The 21736-nt window shown below is 39.1% G+C and overlaps 1 protein-coding gene across 4 annotated transcripts in view; it reads right to left on the bottom strand.

The window, feature by feature from the left end:
• Positions 1-21736, bottom strand: part of CDYL (chromodomain Y like) — a 145377-nt gene that overhangs the window by 41314 nt on the left and 82327 nt on the right. For 3 of the 4 annotated variants that reach the window (XM_090269827.1, XM_090269829.1, XM_090269828.1), the window contains exon 2: positions 20896-21562. In XM_090269827.1, the coding sequence (XP_090125953.1) occupies positions 20896-21562 (667 nt within the window). The remainder of the gene's footprint in view (positions 1-20895; positions 21563-21736) is intronic. The other variant, XM_090269830.1, reaches the window with a different exon arrangement.

The following is a 21736-nucleotide window of genomic DNA, read 5'->3' as shown; positions in this document are numbered from 1 at the left end:
TGTGGGTGTGGGGTGTGTGTGTCACAACTTCCCCTTACTTAGCAAGTGTGGGGAGGAGACAAGATGCAGTAGATGCATTATTACTGCCAGGCCGGCTTATATCCAATTAACCGCTGCTTTAGCCCTGCCTCTATACTGTTTTTGCAATTCACCCTATTTTCACAGTAATTTTTCCACATCTTGACTCCTCAATCAGCTTCATTGGTTCTCTAGCTTCTAGTTTTGCTTCCCCACAGTGACTGTGGCCAACTCTATGGCCATAATAGCTTTCTTCAAACCTTTTATTCAATCAGATTCCCTATAAAACTAGAACACCAAAAACCCAATTTAAATAAAAACTTATCAGGTTAACTAACAGTTAAGATTTTCCCAACACTGGGTCTCTGTTGTGAATGACACCATCTCCTAAGAATTAATTAACCAGGTATTCTGTTTCAGGAAGCAGGCATTACCATTTGCATCCCAGCTACCTAACAAGAGCTAGAGCCATGCTGAGCGTGATGAGGGTCTCCTGGAACAGAATTAGCAACTGGAAAAAAATACTGTAAACTACTCATTCTTTAAAGAGAAAAAGAACACCTAAGAATGGAGGCTGCACAAAAGCTCTTTTAGTCCATGAAGCATACAAATAATTCCTTGAAAAAACTATGTAACTCATGAATGCTATAAAATATACTAAAGGCAGATGAATGGAAAATTGTGAAATAAATTAGTTAAAAGCCTGAGAGCACAAAGAATTAGAAAGCATTTTGAAAATCAACACAAAAAAACCCAACAAAACCACAGACTGGTTTCTTCAATTAAAATTATAGTACAAAAGAGCAATGAGATTTAAAAAGAAAAATTTTATTTTGACATATAAAAGAAAAGTAGCAATTAATGAGACTACGTAACTTTAAATTGTAAGACAGTGATAATTTCCTAAAAAGTACACAAGACCAACTTTAATAAGACTTAGGAACCAAGAGATACATAATAATGTAAGGTTTGATACGTGAAATACAACATTGAATGGCTAAGTGCCATCTATAGCAGTGGTTTTGTCAACCTGACCGCACAATAGAATCACTGGGCAGCTTTGTAAAAAATGCTTCTTGGGCCACACTCCCAGCTACCTGGGTATTCTGGGAGTGTTGCACAAGCACCTTTCCCATGATTCTAAAGCACACCAAAGGCTAAAACTACTGTTCTGGGGTAAAAAGGTTTGGTATCTTTCACTAATGTAGCATACTTGTTTGAAATAGAATATTCAGGGTAACCCAAAGACAAAAGCTTAAATAAGAAAACTGAGATTAGATTAGCAGTTACATTTCCTCCACATCAGAGGGTCATGAAAGTCCAAATAATTAAGAACAGATAAATAAATAGTGAGTGCTGGTCACCATCAACAGGGTTATACTGCTTTCTTCTTTAAACAACACTTAAGGAAACATGCTCACAATTTCACAGTTTAATAGCCTCAAAGTGCGGAAATAGTTTAATATTTCTTGTACTTCTTGTATTTATAATTTTTTAGATAATACCATTCAAGGGAGTAAAAATTCTTACATTCTGATTGTCTTCCCTCAGAACGAACTTCCCATTCAGTGACACTCTTTTTTCCTTATTCTTCAGTAAATGCAAAAGAGGAAATCCCAGTGATCACACTAGTTTCTCAATGGAGATAATCATAAGACAGAAAACGGAGGTAAAAAAAGGTGGCAACTGATGTCCATGGGCTCAAATGCATTCGCAGGTCCTGCATCTCATGAAATTTCCATTTTACTCAATAAAAACCCAAGGTTCAAAGAGCTCAACTGCCTTGCCTACGCTTAGTAAGCGGTGAGGGGGCACATGTTTAGATCATACCTAGGTCCACCAGATGCACAAATACTCTCCCCATCATTTGCAGTTGCCTACTACCACAGTAATGACACAAGACATATGAAAAGCTAAAGAGCAAAAGGTAAATGATGTGACAATGTGATTAGTGATAAATGTCTTCAAGAAGGTTAGGAACACTTCCAGGTAATATTGCTTAAGATTTCAGAGAGTTGAATTTTAATGGGCTCTGCATATAGTAAGTGTTCAATAAATATTTGTTAAAGATAATTGGTAAAAAACAGACTATGGCATATTAAGGTACTATGCCATTAGCAACAAAACTGAGATGGCCAGATATATATTCAGGGGATTCTAATGAAGGTTTATTATTTTTAAAGAAAGGATGAGAAAGAATAGCCTGAAGTCAGCCTTTTAAGAGTTATGCTAAGCTAAAAATAAAATGTTAAAAAGAATTATGGACTTAATGCTGGGGCAATAAAGAGAGGGAATTAACAGCTCACCTACCTGCCTGTAAAAACAAGAACAAAAAAATCACCCTAGGATAAGAGGAATAAGAAAGATATTCCAGGAGCTATAACACGTGTACATATTAAGCCAGTTAAAAAAAGACAAACAAACAAAAACAAGGGCTGCTATAATTCCCAAAACATATCAAATCATTTATTAGATTTTATGAGCTCCTAAGAGTATTCATGTTACTTCTGTCATTAATCCGGGAAGAAGGGCAGAGTCTTCTAACCTGGGCCGAGAGATGAATTAGTACATAGTCACCACCAGTATTTCTAGTCCTGCAGAGAGTAAGTTTGGGAAGAAATAACCAATGTGCATATGTAAATGCTTCCTCACACATCTAGCTCCAAGTTCTATATTTGTGTCTATCCACTTTAAAACTGTAACTTATATTATCTACTAACTTAGCCTACAACAGGGTAGTTAGTACAATTATTAAACACACTATATGTACAATTTAAAAATGGAATATAATTTGATTAATAAATGGACCTTGACATTTCACTTTAACAACTCTTGCTTTTATACCTAGTACTGCTTAGAGCTCCTGGAGGAGGGAGCATCAGCTTTGCCATGCAAGGCTCTTTTCCTGCAGCACTCTCAACTGCTGACAGGCACACCTCACCCATTAGACCTGAAAGGAGCGCCCTGTCTCTGGAGGACATCTGTGGACTCTGTCCTTCAGAAAACTGCAGTTCAGTGGCGTCAGGCGTGTCTGGCACCAGAGTTCATTTAGTTTGCCTACAAGCCACACCCTCCTTAGGGCTAGCAAGACACAAACACCAGACAGAGGCCCATGTGAAGCCCCTATCCTTTGCCACTTGCCAGTCCCCCGCCATCCTCACCACCTGCCTGACACATAAAGAGAGGAACACTTATTGAAACAAGCCTATACATTGTGGCGGCAGCCGTCCATCTCGAGAGACGATGGTGTAGCTTCTTAAGAGTCTATCTGCACCGCCGAGAATGGTTGTGCAGTCCAACTCGGGAGTGACACGGTATCTGTCTCCTCCCGTGTTGAATCGACATCTTGCGATGACGCTGGAGTGTCCTCTCCAGTGAAGCTGAAGCTACAGAGCCTGGGCAGGGTGATATGGAGGGTCTGCTGTTGCCCATGCAGCAGACCCCCCCTCTCTTCGCAGCTGAAGGGTCCAAGGGAAAGACGGAGTCAATACAGCTTGGCTTCAGGTGCGCCGCAGGAGTTGCCGGTGTTGACTACAACGTCAAACCGCCTTAGGGACTCCGGCTCCGGATTTTCTGTCGGGGTTTACTCCCTTAGCCTTTCCCCTGAAGAGGTATGCCGCAAGGCAGCGGAGGTTTTTTGGAATCAGAGTTTTCCTTCTCTGATGTGCCCTGACTGGAAGATCGAACCAGCGACACTTAGCTCGCAGGCCGACGCTCAATCCACTGAGCCAAACCAGCCAGAAGCCTATACATTACCACCTTATAATCTGTACAACTAAGATAGGCATAAGAAGGGTCATTCTAGAGCCTCAGAAACAGCTAAACTGTAATTGTATGTTTATTTTGCAAAAGTCCTAAATGAACTATTAGCAAACAAAGCTTAGAATATAACGTTTTAAATTATAAAATATAAAGTTTATCCAATGGCATTAAGTACATTCATATTGTTGTAAAACTAGCACCACTTTCCATCTCCAGAACTCTTTTCATCTTCCCAAACTGAAACTCTGTCCCCATTAAACAAGAACTCTCCATTCTCCTGCCAACCATAATTCTACTTCTTGTTTCTATGAATTTGACTATTCTAAACACCTCATGTAAGTGGAATCATATGATATTTACCCTTTTGTGAATAGAGTATTTTACTTAGCTGCTATAAATGACTGTACAAATATGAATCCCTATTTTAAATTCGTTCCACTTAAAAGTGGAATTGGTTAACTTTCTATAGATTATATAAAAATATCCATACCTGGTGATAAAGAAGAGGGACATATGATAATTCTGTTTAATATTTTGAAGTTATAGTTAATATTTTCCTAAATTAGCTAGAATGTGTTAGTAATTATAATCAAACTCTCAGAGAAGATTCAAATCTGCGCTGGGCTATGATTACTTTCATTTTATTGCTAAATTTCTTCGGTTTGGTGGAAGGAGAGAAGACAAGGATGTAAAACCCTTTGAATGTTGGAAAGGAGTTAAAACAATCAAAGATAAACTGTACAAGGGTCATAGCCAATTCTGAGGCTCTTAGTCCATAGGTAAAACCCCAAGTAAAATATATTATTTGTTTCTCTTTTTATGGCCAGAAATGGCTTTTTCCTTGCCAGTCCTGCAGTTTTAATGTACACATACAAGTCATATGCTTCTCTGAAGGTAGGATCCACACCTAATTAAGCCTGTGCTTCTGGTTCTGAGCACTAGCCTTGCTCCTTAGTTTGGCAGTAGGAGAATAAAAAGAACTTGGAAGATACTTGTTCTTTGAAACAAAAACACTCCAATTAGCAAAGTCATTGTAAACTATACAAATATCTATGATCAGTTCAGGGTAGAGCTAGAGATGAGCAAGTGTCCTTGCCCATGCCTTAAAATTTTGTGGTATAAAGATCAGTATCTACAGCATTATTATATGAATCCTGTCAGTTTTAATCTTTATTTTGAGTTGTGCTGAGCGCCTCGGAGAGCATTAATCCTTAAAGGGTTCTGGATTACTAAATCTAGGAAAGCAACCAAGTTCTTAGTTGACCAAAGAATACTGAAGCATCCATTTTTACTCAGTTCTTCAACACACACTGCAATAATGCAGTGACAAAGCTCTCAGCATCCAAAACAAGGAGAAAACTAAAATCTTTAAAAGTGAAGTGTATCATGGAAGAGGATAATGGAGAACTTTTTTCAAGCATGATCAATCTTTAATTACAGAAGATACTATCTTGATTAGATACAGGAAGAGTAAACAAACCTCTACTCCAAATAAAAGTAATCCACAATCTATATTTATTGCTCCTGGAGGAGAGACACCTCGTAAGACCTCAAATACCTCCTTTGGAAGTACATTATTACCTAGAGTAAGGCCAGGTTCAAGGTATCTGCTGATATTCACAGTAAGGTCTACTTCAACCTTCTACCTGCAATGTCAACAGCAGCAGGCTAAGAATGCAAACCTGTTATCTATACTTTTAATCTTTTCTTAGTGCTACCACTTCAATATCTTCAGTATTCAAACATCACAGGAAAATACTACTAACTTTTTAAAGAAATCCTTACCCAAGGATGTATCCAAGAATACATATTTATTGATTTGAGAGACAGGGAGGAAGGGAGAGAGAAAGAAACACCGATTGGTTTGCATCCTATACATGCCATGTCCCGACTGGGGACTGAACCTGCAAACCTAGGTGTGTGCCCTGACCAAGGATCAAATCCTGCAACCTTTTGGTGTGCAGGATGATACTCCAAGCAACTGAGCCACTCGTCCAGGGCTTAACTTCTTCATAGAAACTACCATTTTAAAGCATTCCTCTTTTCCACCCTTCACTTCATCATCTTTAAATTCAACATAGTTTAAATTAGATTAACACTTCCATTAATTTTAACTAAGTTCCCAAACGCTATCATAATGACTCTAGATATGTAGTTCTGTATCAGTGTATATGTTATAGACCCTGAAGGGCTGAAAGATCTTTAAAGCTACCAAGTCAAAGCTTGCTGATAACCCAACTAACCCTCAAGATGGAGCTGAAGGTGAGAGCACCACAGGAAAAGTCAACCCTGTAGTTACGATAAAAGCATAACACATCCTTAGTTCTGTGGTTTCTAGAGGCCAGAGCAAGTTTGGAAACCCTATTTAAAAAGATTCCAAGATAAAAATAAACCTATTACTTAAGAAGACAACCTGGTATTTCTAAGACCCAAGGGAAGTATCTCCCTGAAATTCTTTGAAATAAATAAAGAGACCAATACACAGACACTCAGCCACCCTAAAACCAGAGGAACAAAAAATGATAAAGGGAAGAATAATGCATAAGATGGCAGATTACAATACTCAACAGAATTCCCATGTACATAAAAGCAATTGTTTTCCTTACATTTCCCCATACACAGAGCTATTTTTCCCCCCCTAAGCAAAATAGAAATCAAAAACAAAGCTGATCAAAGCAGAGGCACTTTGATGGCTAAGGGCACTCCTTGGCTCCTCAGCCTCTGAGACTAGTCTGTTGGAGAGGTGGTACTGGCCCTTCAGGTAGCTGAACCTTGATTCAGAGGGCTTGCCAAATAAATGAAGAAAGACCAAACTTCCTCAGATTTATGAAGCACCACAAGAAAATGAAAACACATGATTTCATGTTAAAAAGAAACAGGCTATGAGGAACTGAGATATGCCCCTGTCCTCATAGAGCTAGGCTGTTTGTGATGAACTACCCAGCTAAAGGTGAAAGGTCAGAACCACTAATAGAGGGGAGAGGGAGGCCGGGGTAGCAGAAACTGCCATCTAGATCTCATCACCCTCACTTCTAGTCATTCTTTGCTTGGCCTTTTAATTAGTTTTCAGATGATGGGAACAAGGACAAAATTTAACCCATCATGAACTTTTAGGAACTATTTTCAGTATTTGTGATAGTTCCTCAGTCTTTATTTTTAGTTTTTTCTGGATGAGATTTCTTCATCTCATGACTACCTAACAAAAATTTACTCACAAGAATATACATCTTATATAAAGAATACCTTAAAAGTTAAAAAAAAAAATTGGTACGCTGTATCACCGCCTAACAGAAGGGTAGAAGTATGTAGTCTGTACCAAGAAAATAGTCACTACAAACATGTTTATTTTCTCAATAAATATTTAAATTAATTTCCACATATTGGAAGTTTGCTGCAATCAAGTTAATCATTCAAAGAAATCATTAAAAGAAACAAACATAACTAACTTATAAAACATAAAACCCCTAACAATAGTCCATACTCTAGGGAGCAAAGTAGTTGTTTTTCTGTAGACAATTTTACAACTTCTATCAAAAACATGGAACAAAACCAAAAACCTTCAATGAATCCAAATCTCTATCTTTGAGTAATAATCATAGATATCCATTAGGCTTTGGCCAAAAGGAAGCTCTTTGTAGTGTGTTTCACAGTTAAGACTTTGCTATAATTAAAACTTTGGATAATTATATTTAATGACAAGAAAGGTACTATCTACAACAAGCCAAGCCTGGTCCATAGAACAGACATGTGTTCTTAGACACAAACTTATAAGTAGGGCATAGCGAGTAAAGAGCTGACAATGCCACACTCTTCCGCCCATTCTCACCTACTGATTCATTTTCTAGTTTCTCAGCTAAAAAGTCAACCTATTCTCTTCACCTTCTTCTTACACACTATGGATATTGTGGTATAGCTGCTAGGCTTTTAATGCTGTAGTAAAACACTTCTATACTTAAGCATGGGCTAAGCTCTAGAGGTTTGCAGGCCTTGAGGCTGGTGGTGCAAACCCACCAGATACAGCTCTAGCTCACTATGATGACACCATCTGTGGACCTGCCAAGAAACTATGTGAGAACCTGATCCATATACATATAAATTCTGCTAACCCTGTGTTTTATTGCAAATAAAAGTCAAATAGGGAAAACATTGGGTTGGCCAAGAAGTTCGTTTAGTTTTTCTGTACAATGGCTCGTAGTGCTTAGTTGTCTTAAACTTCATCTGAAACAATTTCGTTAGACTGTATTGTGACAGCTGTCATATCAGCATGCATTAAAAAATAACATCAAAATAGGTGAGGTGACTTCCGGCCAAGATGGAGGCGTAGACAGACACCCTGTGTCTCCCTCCACAACTAAGAAGGAATACAACTACCTCAAAACTAGAAACAACCAGAAGTTCCAGAAAATCAAACTGCATGGAAGTCCAGCCAACAAAGATATAAAGAAATACTCATCCAGACAGGTAGGAGGGGCGGAGAGGATGTGGTGTGGTAATGGCAGCAGCAGTGGGTCAACGGAAAGCGCAGTCTCACGTTTTAAAAAGTCAGGAGGGACACCTGGGGAGCATCCCCAGCTCCTCAACGGACCTCTAAGCTCACGGTCCCAGCACCAGAAAAAATCAAGCCTCATTGCTTCTGACTGTGCAGACCAGTGGGGGTTGGGGTGGAGGCAGAAACTGCCAGTCTCAGCAGAGTCCGCTTGTTTGGGGGGCCCCCACAGTCCTAGAACATCCACAGACCCACCCACTCTGGGAACGACGGCCAGGGAAGCAGGTAGAGGAACGCCAGTCCAGTACGGAAGTGGGAGAGGTGCCTGGAAAAGGGGCGAGTGCTGGGCTGGTGGCATTGTTCCCTCTCAGATCTCTCCCCCACGATACAGCGCCACAACGTGGTGAAACAGGTCGCCCTGTACTGACGAATCCCTAAGGCTCCATCCCTTACAACATAACAGGAGCGACAGCTCTATCTAAGACACGGAGGCAAACAAACACAGGAGCCTGTCAGAATGAGGAGAAAGAGAAGTATAGCCCAAAAGGGGAAATGGATCAAGGTTGCAGTGGGAGAACTAAGTGACAAGGAGATAGCCAACCTCACAGATGAGGAGACAGACAACCTAACAGACACAGAATTCAAAACACTGGTGATAAAGATGCTCACAGGCTTGACAGATATGTTTGAGTAGGGCAAACGCATAAGAGAAGAAGTGAAGGCTATGCTAAGTGAAACGAAGGAAAATCCACACAAAACCAATGGAGAAGGGAAGGAAACCGGGGTTCAAATCAATGATTTGAAACATATGAAAGAAAAAAAGTAAACCAGTGTAGAATGAGGAAGAAGAATTAAAAAAAACGAGGAAAACTTCCCAAATTTTGCAAAGGAGATGGACATACAGGTCCGGGAAGCACGGAGGGTTCCAGGCAAGCTGGACCCAGAGGGGACCACCCCAGGATGCATCACGACTGAGATGCCAAAGGTGAAAGATAAAGAAAGAGTCCTGGGGGGCAGCAAGAGAGAGGTGGAGAGTTGCCTATAGGACTATCAGCTGATTTCTCAGAGGACACTGATGGCAGGCAGGAAAGGACTGGCAAGCAGTATTCAATGTGATGAAAAGGCAACCTGCAACCAGAATTACTCTACCCAGCAAAGCTATCATTTGGAACGGAAGGGCACAGAAAGTGCTTCCCAGAAAAGGTGAAACTAAAGGAGTTCATCATCACCAAGCCATTATTATATGAAATGTCAAAGGGACTTAAGAAAAAGATCAAAACTATGAACACTAAAATGACAACAAACTCACAACTATCAACGACTAAATGTAAAAAATGAAAAAAAAATCCAACTAAGCAAACCAGAATAGGAACAGAATCATAGGTATTGGGATCATTTGGAGGGTTTTCAGCTGGGAGGGGGATGGGGAGAGGGGGAAAAATAGGGATATGGTGCAGGGACTAAGAAGCATAATTGGTTGGTATGAAATAGGGGGATGTTAAGAATAATACAGGAAATGGTGAAGCCAAAGAACTTACATGTACAACCCATGGACATGAACTAAAGGGGACGGGATTGCTGGAGGGAAGGGGGGTACTGGGCAGAGGGGAGCAAAGGGGAAAAAATTGGAACTACTATAACAACATAATCAATAACATATACTTAAAAAAAAAACGGTGAATTTTTGTGCAGCCATTTTAATACCAAAGATGGAAGATATGCAATATTTTCAGCATATTATGCTTTATTATTTCAAGAAAGGTAAAAACGCAATCGAAACACAAAAAAAGATGTGTGCAGTGTGTGGAGAAAGTGCTGTGACTGATCAAACATGAGAAAGTGGTTTGCTAAGTTTCTCGGTACTACGGACATCTCATCCAAATAATTGTTTGCTGTTGGGCTGTTTTATGCATTGGAAGATGTTTAGTAGTATCCCTGGCTTCTACCCACTAAAAGCCAATAGCGGGAGTTAGGTGTCATACTCAAAACATCCAAATCAATAAAGTTACTGGTGAAAATGAAAAATGTCTCTCTTACTTCTACAGAAAAAACTCAACCAACTTTTTGTCCAATCGAAGAGAGTAAGAGTTCAGAATTAATAACAGACTTGGCCATAGCTAAAAGGCTAAAGATAGACAAACTACAAATAACAACTTTTCTGAACTCCTCAAAGAGCTATGATTGCAAGGCAACCAACTGACCTGAAATTCAATAAAAGACAGGGCATGCAGGCTGTCTTATCTGTGTCAGACTACAAGTGGAAGGGATTAAGGGATCAGCTAAAACACTGAAGAACTGCTAATGACTGAGTGTGGTACAGCATGACATACAGAAAGAAGTTCACTCATAAGAAAGACGGGGCAAGGCAGAAGATCAGTCACAAACTTCCTCAGCAATTCAGGCATGAACAAAGGGGTCTGCCATTTCCCTGGGAAAGGTATAAACATCCACTCACCTACTCTGGTCTTTTCCAGGCCTCTGGGGGAAGGGCAGCAAACCTCATTGAACCATTAAAACTGAGGGAAGGGCAGTGTGTGAGGGAAAAAGCCTTTTACCCCTTGGGCAGGAGAAAGAATACTGATAAATCTCCATCTATAAGGCTGAGGCACATGAGGTCTAAGACAGACACGGGATAGAGCAAATAATTGCCCTCCTAGCACTCTCCCTTTCACCTTCCTACTCCAGCCTATCAATAACTGAGTGAAAAAATCAATAGCAATCTACTTCTAGGGAAGGGGCAAGACCATGGAAGAGAGAAGTCCTTTATGATACAGGTATAGAGAGACAGCTGAAAGAAAGCTGATGGCAGAGCACAACATTGAGGGAAACCTTCCAGCAACCACAGTAAAACAAATCCAGCTCAATTTCTGATGAAAATGACTTTAATCCTCCATAGTAGCTGCCTAAGAAGAACTACACTCTTTTCTAGACATAATATTATTTCTCAGTTTCTCGTTTTATGCAAGATATTCAGCAAACAAAAATTATGAAATACAAATAAGAAAAAAAACAAAACACCTCATTATCAAGAAACAAAGCAATCAACAAAACCAGACTCAGAGATGACCCAGATATTATCATATAGAAACATTAATATAATTATGATACATATAAAGGTGGGCAACTTGCATGAATAGATGGAGTATTTTGGCAAAGACACAGAACCTTCAAGAAAGAGCCAAATGTGAAAGCCAGAAAACAACAAACCCCAGGCAGGGGAGGAATATAATGTCCAGTTCCCAAGTTACTTTCGAAGTCCTGTTTTAAAAACAAGAACACAACCACAAGACATGCAAAGACAAAGAATGATCCACACACATAGAAAAAAGTAGTCAACAGAAATTGTCATTGAGGAAGCCCAGATATTGGACTTAATGAGAAACACGAGCCCTGGCTGGTATGGCTCAGTGGACTATGCGCTGGCCTGCAAACTGAAAGATTGCCTGTTTGATTCCCCGTCAGGGCACATGCCTGGGCTGCAGGCCACATCCCCAACTGGGGGTGGGCAAGAGGCAACTGATGGAAGTTCCTCTCCCTTTACTTCTCTCTAAAAATAAGTAAAAATATGAGAACAATATCCCGCCAAATAGTATCAATAAAGATGGACTATTAAAAAAAAAAACAAAAAAATCCACAGAAATCCTTGTGTTAAAATGCTTCTATTGCCAGATTTGTTGCTGAGCTTGAATGAGTTCTTTACAAGATTTTGCTCAGATAAAACAATACTGTATTAATTTTCAGTAAAATGGTAATTATGAAAAGTCGTGTTAAAATGAACCATGATAGAAGAAAATGCTTTACCCACTTCACAGATTTAGGAGCCACCTACCATGGGGCAGGTAGTAGAAAAACTAGGATGGAAAGTCTTGGGTCTTATTCTCAAGAAGTTCCCTATACACTGGGGATTCAGTGTTATACTTCAAGAGGTTTCTGATGATCTGAGTTTTTAAATAGCCCTTCTTCATTTGTAATTAAAAATATAACTGAGTTGGAAGAGCACACCACTTAAGATTAAAAAACTGGGAAGTGAAAGACAAATACAGAATTCATTTTCATGGTGAGGATCATCAAGGCACACATGTAGTGTGAGATAAGGATTATGTACAGTCTGAAAGGAACATCAAAAAGCTGAAACATGGTATTAATTGTAAATTATTACTATTCAAACTCTGACTATTTAGCACTTTGGATATTTTTTAACTTAGGAAAGCAGTATTATATTTTAAATGTAGTCAGTAATTTCAGTTGTGTCAAGACTGCTGACAGCAGTTGCTATTTCCATTTCTATTGTTAACAGCCCTGAATTTCCCTTGGGGAACCAGAGTTTGGATGAAACTGATCTCATCTTGGAACTTCTGTGAAAGAGAAGACTAGTTTTCTGCCTGGTTTGCTGAGGAGGTTAGGATGCCTGCTAGAACTGCTGACAGCACCTTTTTTCTATGTGGGGGAAGGGTCTGCCTGAATGAAGCAGAGAACCTGGAGGTGAACAGAGAGCAAACAGATGCCATTTTGTTTGGTTGATTAAGCCTATTTGAGGTCAGTTTCACTCACTTGAAACAGGATGAAAGTCTTGACTAATATAGTACTATCAATACTGTAAAATATGCTTGTAAAAAGTTCCTTGTCACCAGTGTAACACAGAATTTAACTAAAAAGAAGTCAGGAGTAGGTTCTAATGTGAACTCTATTCTCCCACCTGCTGAGTGACTTTTATCAAATTACGTTCTCTTTCATCTATAAAACAAACATTCTCTGAAAGATGAAGTAGAATGTTAGTGGAACTTGAGGCAAAACAAAGGCAATAGAACATCACCTTAGAACTCAGACTGATGGCATATATATATATATATATATATATATATATATATATACACACACACACACACACACACACAGTGTGAGTGTGTGTGTGTGTGTGTGTGTGTAATGGCTCTCATCCCAAAATACAGGATGTCAGTAGAGGAATGTTCAAGAAGACCCTGTTGCAGATTAGGCATCCAAATTCCTTTTAAATAATAAAACTCCAAGTTAATTAAATACATTTTGGTATTGTCAAAACTGAGCAGAAATCATAAAATTAATGCAAGTTAATTTGAAGTTTTCTCATTAAACTCCTGTAAATGCTTTAATGCGGAGATTAGATGGCCCTATTCATTCTGACCCCTGGCATAAAGTCTCAGTCCTTGAGTTGGTACCAAGAGGACCAAAGGTCAATGACCTCTTCTGAAATGCCCCCTTTAGTAGTTTGCATGCTGTAGCTCATGAATGAAGAGATTAGTGTGGTCCCTGACCAATGACATGCACATTCATGAAGTCAACACATCTTGAAAAAGTTAACCGCCCCCCAACCCCAAACAGGCAAGAGATATATAAAAGGAATTAAAGGAAAAATAAATGCAAATACAACCTGTGAAAAGAATTTTGAATGTTTTAAAATTAAAACACTGAGATAGCGTTTTTCTACCTTCTCATCTGGCAGATATTTCAAAGTTGATTAAGAATAGGTAAATGGGCACTTACAGTCTTACAGCTTGCTTAGAGAGCCATTTGGCAGAATCTATAAAAAATCTGAAATCAGTTACAGTCCTCGTGCTTTACTCTTGTTTACAACACCAAGTCACCAACTAACTCATAGTTTAGGAGAAAATGTACATGCATGTATGTACGTGTGTGTAGAAACATACACACAGGGAAGGTGGAGAAAGAAAAGAGTAAATGAAACAAAATGTAAACTGGTGAATATGGGTAAAGAGCATACAGGGTTTTTTTTTCTTCATACTGGTCTCACAGCTTCCCCCTAGATTTAAAATTGTATCAAAAAATTAAAAATCAACTTTAAAATTTCAAAAGAAGTGAAGTAGAGATTTGAGACTGAAAATGGATGTTCTCTAAGATGTGATGTTAAATGAAAAAGGCAAATACCAGAACAATTTAGGTGGTATGTATGATTCCCTAGAAAAGAGGATAGATATAGAAAAAGGTCTAAAATGACCGTTAGTAGCATCTTAATGGTAGGACCAGAGATGCAGGGAGGTGTCCAGGCCCAAATGCCAAAGCAGCCCCTGCTGAGAAACGCCAACACTAAATTACTGATAGCTATTTGTGTGGATATAAAAATACATCCAAGATGTGTCATAAAATTAAAAAACAACAACAACAACAATAAAACAATCCCAAGTTGTAGAACCACATAACAAGTATGAGCCCACTGATATATTTAAAAGATGTGCATATTTATCCAATTTGTGGAGGAAAACACTGTTAGTAGTGGTTATCTCTGGAGAGAAGGAGGAAGAGGTGGGGCTTGGGTGATGATAGCTTTCTTTTTCTCTTTGAGATTGTTTTAATTATGTTATAATGTTTTCCTGTCATTTTAAAAAATTAAAGTATTCATTAAAACCAATACAAATGTATAGACAATTTTTAAATCAAGGTATGCTAAGGTTAAACAATCTCAAGGGAGAACAAGAACTAAATGTACTTAACTCTAAGCATCTAAAATACACTGTAACAGAAAAATTTAATAGTTTGTATTTATTTCCCAAACTGCTTTATGATACTACAAACTTTTACAACACAGCATAGATAAGATGGTGGTTATTAAACCTGATGAGCACCAGAGCCACTGAAGGCTTGTTAAACAGATTGCTGGGACCACCTGAGATTCTAGTTCAGAAGCTGTGAGTGGGGCCTGGAAATGTGTGTTTCTTTTGGCCGGGGCACCACAGGTATAGGGAAAAAGTGGAAAGTTAAAGGAAAAACTAAACAATCACAAGGGTTCTGGAGTGGGCTCAATGGGTCAACACTGCTCTGAGTCCTAATCATCCTTAACAGACCATAAAACCGTCAAAGTGCAAGAGGAGGATAAGTCTCCCAGAAGCAGCACAGTACAGAGCTCAGCAGTCAGGCATGGGCTCCACAGTACCCATATAGGGTCCTTCTTCAAGAGCTGGCTGGTTTTACTCCCTAAGCTTCTTAGGCCAGTTAATGTTATCAAAAACCAGGAGATATGATTACAAAAGGCAAGCTGATGCTTCAATTAAAATTATGTCTAATATTTCGGAAAGGCTCTAAGGTTCAAAGTCATTGTCAAATCAGATGGAAATGAGGAAATAAGAAGAATTAAAAATTCTAAAACTGTGCACTCAGATTTTTAAGTATCACTTTAAAGAAATCCAAACCAGAATTAGAAGATGATTATGGGTGTGCTTCACACAAAACCAAACTCGAATCAATGATCCATATTCTAAGAAAAGAGCTTGGCTCTTCAAGCAAGTGGCAAATGATAGTACCCCTTTTTTAAAGGCCTTGGCTCTACATCAATGATTGGTGAATAACTATATATTTTAAAATAAACAGTCCCAGGGTGACCAATTGTTTAACAGAAGGCTGCTGGTGGACAAGAATATATTTTCCATGAGGCTTTGTGCCTAAAACTGTACTAGAATCTAGAGCATCTTCAGGTTCAAGGACCACTGAGCTTGCCTCAAGGAGAAAACAAAGGAACAATTTTTTCTGGGCAAGTATATGATTCTGCCTGAAGCTACCTATTAAATGCTTAGGAAGAAGGTGTAGGCAGGTTGTCCAAAGGTTTACGCCGCTTTGGTTCAAGTTTAGATTCTGTAATCTTTCTATGTGTAAGTAGACTTGTTCCTTGTAAGATAATATATGTGGAAACCACTAGAGTGGGACCTATTTCTTATACAAGAGGTGCCAACAAATGTTTATTGGTTTCAAATTTAAATATTTTTTTTGACCAATGTCTCATACAATACAGTTATATAGCCTGGCTTCAAATGTTTTCTTTTCAAATGAGCATTTCCTGTTGTGGCCCTGCTGAACAGCTACTGCCTCTGGGCACTAGTCTCCTGACTTTTAGCATTTCCTGGGGTGGAGTTCTAATTACAGCACCTAAATAATAATTGGGCCAAGGGGGCCACAAGTCTCTTCCTAAAGGAAGCTTGCTGATATGGCACTTCAGCTCCCTGATAATTACAGAGAGGGAGGAGAAATCATGTTTTATATTCGCATTAAGAAAAAATTACACTCCACGTCCTCAGAAGGAGGTTTTGAACAATTTCTCCTGGAACTTCTTTTAAGTGAAAGGCTCATGGCATAGAGTGTAGGTGGTCATATATGTCGTGTTTAAGATATTTCTTTAGTCATGTCCCTCCTAAATCCAGCAGCCAATCCTACAGGGTAATACTGGTAAGGTTTAAACCTTATTTTTTGAAAAAGATAGCTAATAGCATTTTCCTAAATGTTATACTTGTGGAATGGTGATCAATTACATATTTGAATTTACTAAAGAACAAGTAAGATAATCCAGTTTTTAAAAGCAATTGTTTTGGTAGGGCAGCTCCTAGGCTTTGAGGACACAGGGCTGCAGCTATAGGCTGCAGGACAGCTACCAGCCAGGAGAAATAGAATAGAAAATACAAAACAATGAAATTATAAAACCTGCTAAACACTCCTCAAAATTGTAAAAGAAAATCCTGCTTGTTTTAGTTAGAAAAATACAAGTATGTGTTGAATGTAAGGAAAGTGATGTGCAACCTACTGCCTTCAAGCAACATACCTCCCAGGCACTTGTTCCTGAATACAACTCAACCAAGTGTGTCACGGGGGATTTTAAACAGTTGAAGAAGAGCTTTGGTCCATTAAGCCTCTGACCAAAGAAATTATGGCTCATGAAAGGAGAAAGTAAAACGAAGTGTCAGCTACTTTTGAGTATCTGCATCCTAGGAAAAAAGATCACCACCATGCTGTCCCAACAGTTCTGCTTCCTGCAGGGCCCCCAGAAGAAGAGCCCAACCACAGTCTGACGCTGTAACCAAGGTATGGTTTCTGAGGCTGGGTTGCATGTTTTCACTGAGTAGGTATCTGTTTGATGTTTAAATTTAAAAATCCGTAATTCTAAGGAACTTTAGGAAAGAAAAAAAAAAAAAAAACAAAAAAAACATCTTTCATAGCAAACTTGACTTTCCCATTCAAAATCTCCGCATTACACAGGATATTCAAATCATATATAGTACATAAAAACAAAAGTTGATTATATCCTTGCACTCCCCTCTCTCCTGGAGAGCGCTCTCTTAGCTCTATTACTTAAGAATAAGAAAAACTAAGGGACTACATTAATATAGCTGTCATTAATGAAGCACCTTAATTGTTTATCTCAATCTATCTCAAATATACTAAACGGGACTTGTTTTAAGATTTAAAGTAAAAAATAAAAATATAAAAGTAATTGTTCCTTTTGTAGGATACATTTGTTAGGCAAGTTAAAGAACACAGAAGATAGCAATTTCACTTAAGTTTTAAAATTTCTCCTATTTCTAAGAGAAGCAATATTCATCTTTTAAATCTTTGTTTATTACTTAGAAGTTAAAAATTAAATGCACATATGGTTATTCTGTAAAAGTAATCATGTATGTTAAAACTCTCCAGGAACATTTACTCTTCTGGTTAACAGATAGTTAAATTATCTGCTGCATTTAGTGGCAAAAATACGCCTCATACACATGATTAATATCTTAGATGGTTCATTTCCCAATGATGCTATATGTGCTTCAATTAATTTTTAAAAAACTAATTAGTTTTCTTATGTAGCTCTAAAATTAATATGTAAAGTTAAACCAAACCATTGCTTTAAAAATGTTTGAGTGTGGACCAACAATTTAACACAGCTTCGGTACTGCATGTCTTCATTCAGGAAAGATACACGCTGAGTGTGAGTAAGAGGTTTTCTGGAATGTTTCTGTGCTTCTGGCTCACATACCTTGTCATTTCAATAGTTTTTTCCCTTCCATCTAATGTGACCCAGTGCTAGGGCTGCAAAGACTCATTACCATCCTTGTCTTGAGAGCACCTTGTCTTTAGTGAGCACTAGAATCATTCCCTCCATAAACATTTGCATAGCACCTACAATGTGCAGGCACCACTCTGGACACAGTAAGGTTCATCCCTGGCAAAACAAAAGCCTTTTGTAGCTGACTAAGACACCATTCATTTTTGCCACTGTATTCCTTTCAGAAAGAACACACTCCACACTGCAGGCTCCTAGGGGTGGAGGTACGGTTCTTTCTTAATCTGCGAACCTGATTTAGATCATGGCCATTGGGGATGTCATTCACCACTGTCTTAAAAACATTCTTAAGTGCCTACTATGCTTCCTCTTGTGTAAGTGGAGAGTATACAGGACTCGTCCAGGAAAGAGAAGAAGTCATGAGGGCTTTGGAAACAAGTGTTACTACAACCCCAAATACCTTACTCCATAGAACAGAAGAGATTTTATGCTTAAGGACATTTAATGTTTTGAAATGGGGAGAGAAATAAGAGAAGTTAGTCACCAGATCCTTATTTAAATAGAAGCCAGTGTCCTCCTTATATACAAAACTGAAGGCAGCCAACCCTGCGTAAGTGTGATAAAAGTATGTGGAAAACTTAGGATCAAAAAGACTTGCAAATTGTGCCCCCTCCCCCAAAAGGTAGGTACATACAACTTTTGTTGACAAAGGAGAATCACACATCTTCTAAAGCATTTTTGTCCCCTAGCCCCCCTGCCCCTCACAAAACGCTGCCCAGAACTAACTTTCTAGAACAGAAGTTAGTAAACTTTTTCTGTAAAGTCAGACTGTCAAATTTTTTCAGCTTTGCAGGTTATAAGGTCTCTGTCACAATGACTCAACTCTATCCCTGTGGCTGGAGAGCCATACACCCTAAGTTAACAAATGATTGTAACTGTGTTGGAATAAAAATTAATTTATGAACACAAATTTGAATTTCTTTTATTTTCACATCGTGAAATATAATTCCGCATACTTTCCCCCCAAATATTATAAAATGTAATACCATTCTTAGCTTGTAGGTCCTACAGAAATAAATGGTGCACTGGGTTTGGCCCACAGGCTGTAGTTTGCCAACCCCTGCCCCAGAGTCAGCATGGCCCAGTCTTTGTTTATAGCACCAAGGCCCAGCACAGGGCCTGGTCCTATAATCAGTGAAGAAGTAGATGTTTCTTTGTCTGGTGGAGGCATCAAGCAATGTTGGGAAAAAATGGGAGTAGAAATTGATAAATGTTCTGATTCCATCTCTCTGCCTTCTGTTCTGCCTGAATGTCACACTCTTTCTGGACTCAACTTCCCTCTCGGCATGCTATTAGATGATTTATAAAGTCTCTTCTGCCTCTGAACCTCTATGGTCCTTTGTTCACAACAAGTTAAGAGAAAGCTACATCCATGAGCAGATCAACAATACGGAAAGTCAACTCTGTAAATAAGCTTCATGCAAGTTCCTTTACACAGGTGAAGATGAAATTTTTGGAGTAGGAAAGAGGAGCAGCATTTGAGTCAAGTGTGTATCTGAAAATCACTACAAGACAATAATTTCATGTCCAAAGGGAAACCCCATATTTCAGCTTCCCTGTTCACTGCTACACAAGTTGCCAAAGCCAAAACTTGTTGGATGCACCATAGCAAGATTAAGTGTCTTAGATGAATATTTCTCTTTAGAGGAAAACAGCTCCCCCAACAAATCAGGATCACTTCATTTTGTTGAGGGAAGAAAATGACAATCTGCAACACGGAGAGCAAGAAGAGCGTAAGAGATAAAAGGACACAGAAACCACTGACCCTTGAACTGGAAGGAAGGTTCAGGGTTGATGAGGTGAACAAGGAGCCAGGAAGATGTGATGCTCCAGGAAGAGAGGACGACAGGAGTACTGCCTTGAAAAGACAGAGTAAGAAAGGTAGATGAGGGGCGAGCAGAGGTATCTAGGAGTACATCTGCTAAGTGAGACAGCAGTGCTACAATCAGAGTGGCAAATGGGGGTCCCCCCTCCTATTCAAGAGTGGATGGGAACTCTCAAAAGGCAGGACGCAGGGAGAGCAATTAAAAAGCTACGGTAGGTAAGAAATTACCAGGGCCTAAAGTGAAGGAGGGCAAGTAGGGCTTACTATTGGAGAAATATTTAATAGAATCTATATAAATCGGTGGCTAGCTAGCTAGACATGGGAAAGTGGATGGAAGGAAGCTGTCTATGCTACTTCTTAGGTGTGAGGTCTTAAGAGATGAGGAGGAGGCCATGGTACAACCAACTAGGCTACAGAATCCAGGAGCAGGAGTAAAAATAAAATAAAAAACATCACCCACACTCAATAAACTCCTAACTATGAAAAAGGGACAATGAGATCTAATCAATACTAAGTGTAATCAATGAGATTGCACTTAGATTCTTAAAATGAGATTCAGTGTATAAGACGTATAAGGTAGGTGGCTTCAGAATGAAACTTTTGTTAAAAAAATACCAACCACAAACTATTTAGAGTGAGACACTGTTTAAAGCAAGACAACATGGTGGTAGTTTGTGGATGATAAATTCAGCAGAGCTCACCAGTACTGGTTGTGAGAGAAATCCCCACGGCTTCTAGAAAGGAGAAGCTGGCAAATTTTTTCAAAGATTACGGTAGACATCTGTTACAAACAGATTCTGCAGACTCCCTGCTGTCTAGGACACATACATAAGAAAGGAGTACCTACACTCCTTTGAAAAATCACCAGGCATACTGAGTTAATAGTCCATGGCTGTTGACAGAGATGAGGCCCACTGAGCTGCTCACCTGGACACTCACCTTTTCCATTAACAGCTAATCCCGTGGCCACTGCTGCAGTCACGGGGCCAGACACCTGAGGCACTAGTGGGTGTATTCGGGGCCTGCTCCCCATCCTAGCTCGCTCTGCACCAGGGCTCAATAAAGCTCCAACTGGCTTTTCGGCTGCCACTTCTGGCGTCACCGTGTCCTCCTGACTCTGTTCAACAGGGTCCAGTTTCTCAGGGCTCTCACTCTGAAAGCCGTCCACTGTGGTCCTACTCTTAATGGGACTCTTAGGCACAAGTATCTTTATACCTGATTTTGCTAGGTCCATATTCTTCCGGTTCGAGAGAGATGGAGCTGTGTTTTTCCTGAACTTCTGGCTGACAGCAAATAACTGACTGTTTTTAGACTCGTGGTCTTTGCTAATCACTAGTGATTTAGGAGTGGTCTTTGAAAAGTTGCTGTTGGTGGATCTGGAAATCTGTTTCCTAGCATTGTTTGGAGAGGTCCTATTTGTTCTGGTTAATGTGCTTTCTTTCTGCTTTTCAGTGTGGCGTCTGTTAAAATCATGAATATATTCCTCACAGTTCACAAGATGCTGTTCTGGCTCCCAAGTGTCATCCTCACTGTCATAGCCTTTCCACCGAACCAAATATTCTGTCTTCCCTTTTTTGTTTTTCCTTTTGTCAACGATCCTTTCAACCTGTTTATAAAAGAAAAGAAAAAAGTATAAACATAATATCTAAAAAATACAAGCTTAATAACAAAACATAAAAAGAATAAAAACCACAATAATGAAAATACCTCTTCCCTGAGTCAAATCATCTGAAAATAGAAAAGTAACATTTGTATTTTTGTAATTTCCTTGAAATTAAGT

This window comes from Furipterus horrens, unplaced genomic scaffold (assembly GCF_987537825.1).
Source record: "Furipterus horrens unplaced genomic scaffold, mFurHor1.1.pri manual_scaffold_3, whole genome shotgun sequence".
Taxonomy (NCBI): domain Eukaryota; kingdom Metazoa; phylum Chordata; class Mammalia; order Chiroptera; family Furipteridae; genus Furipterus; species Furipterus horrens.
The sequence above is the reverse complement of the archived record's forward strand: the minus strand, read 5'-3'. Positions and strand labels throughout refer to the sequence as shown.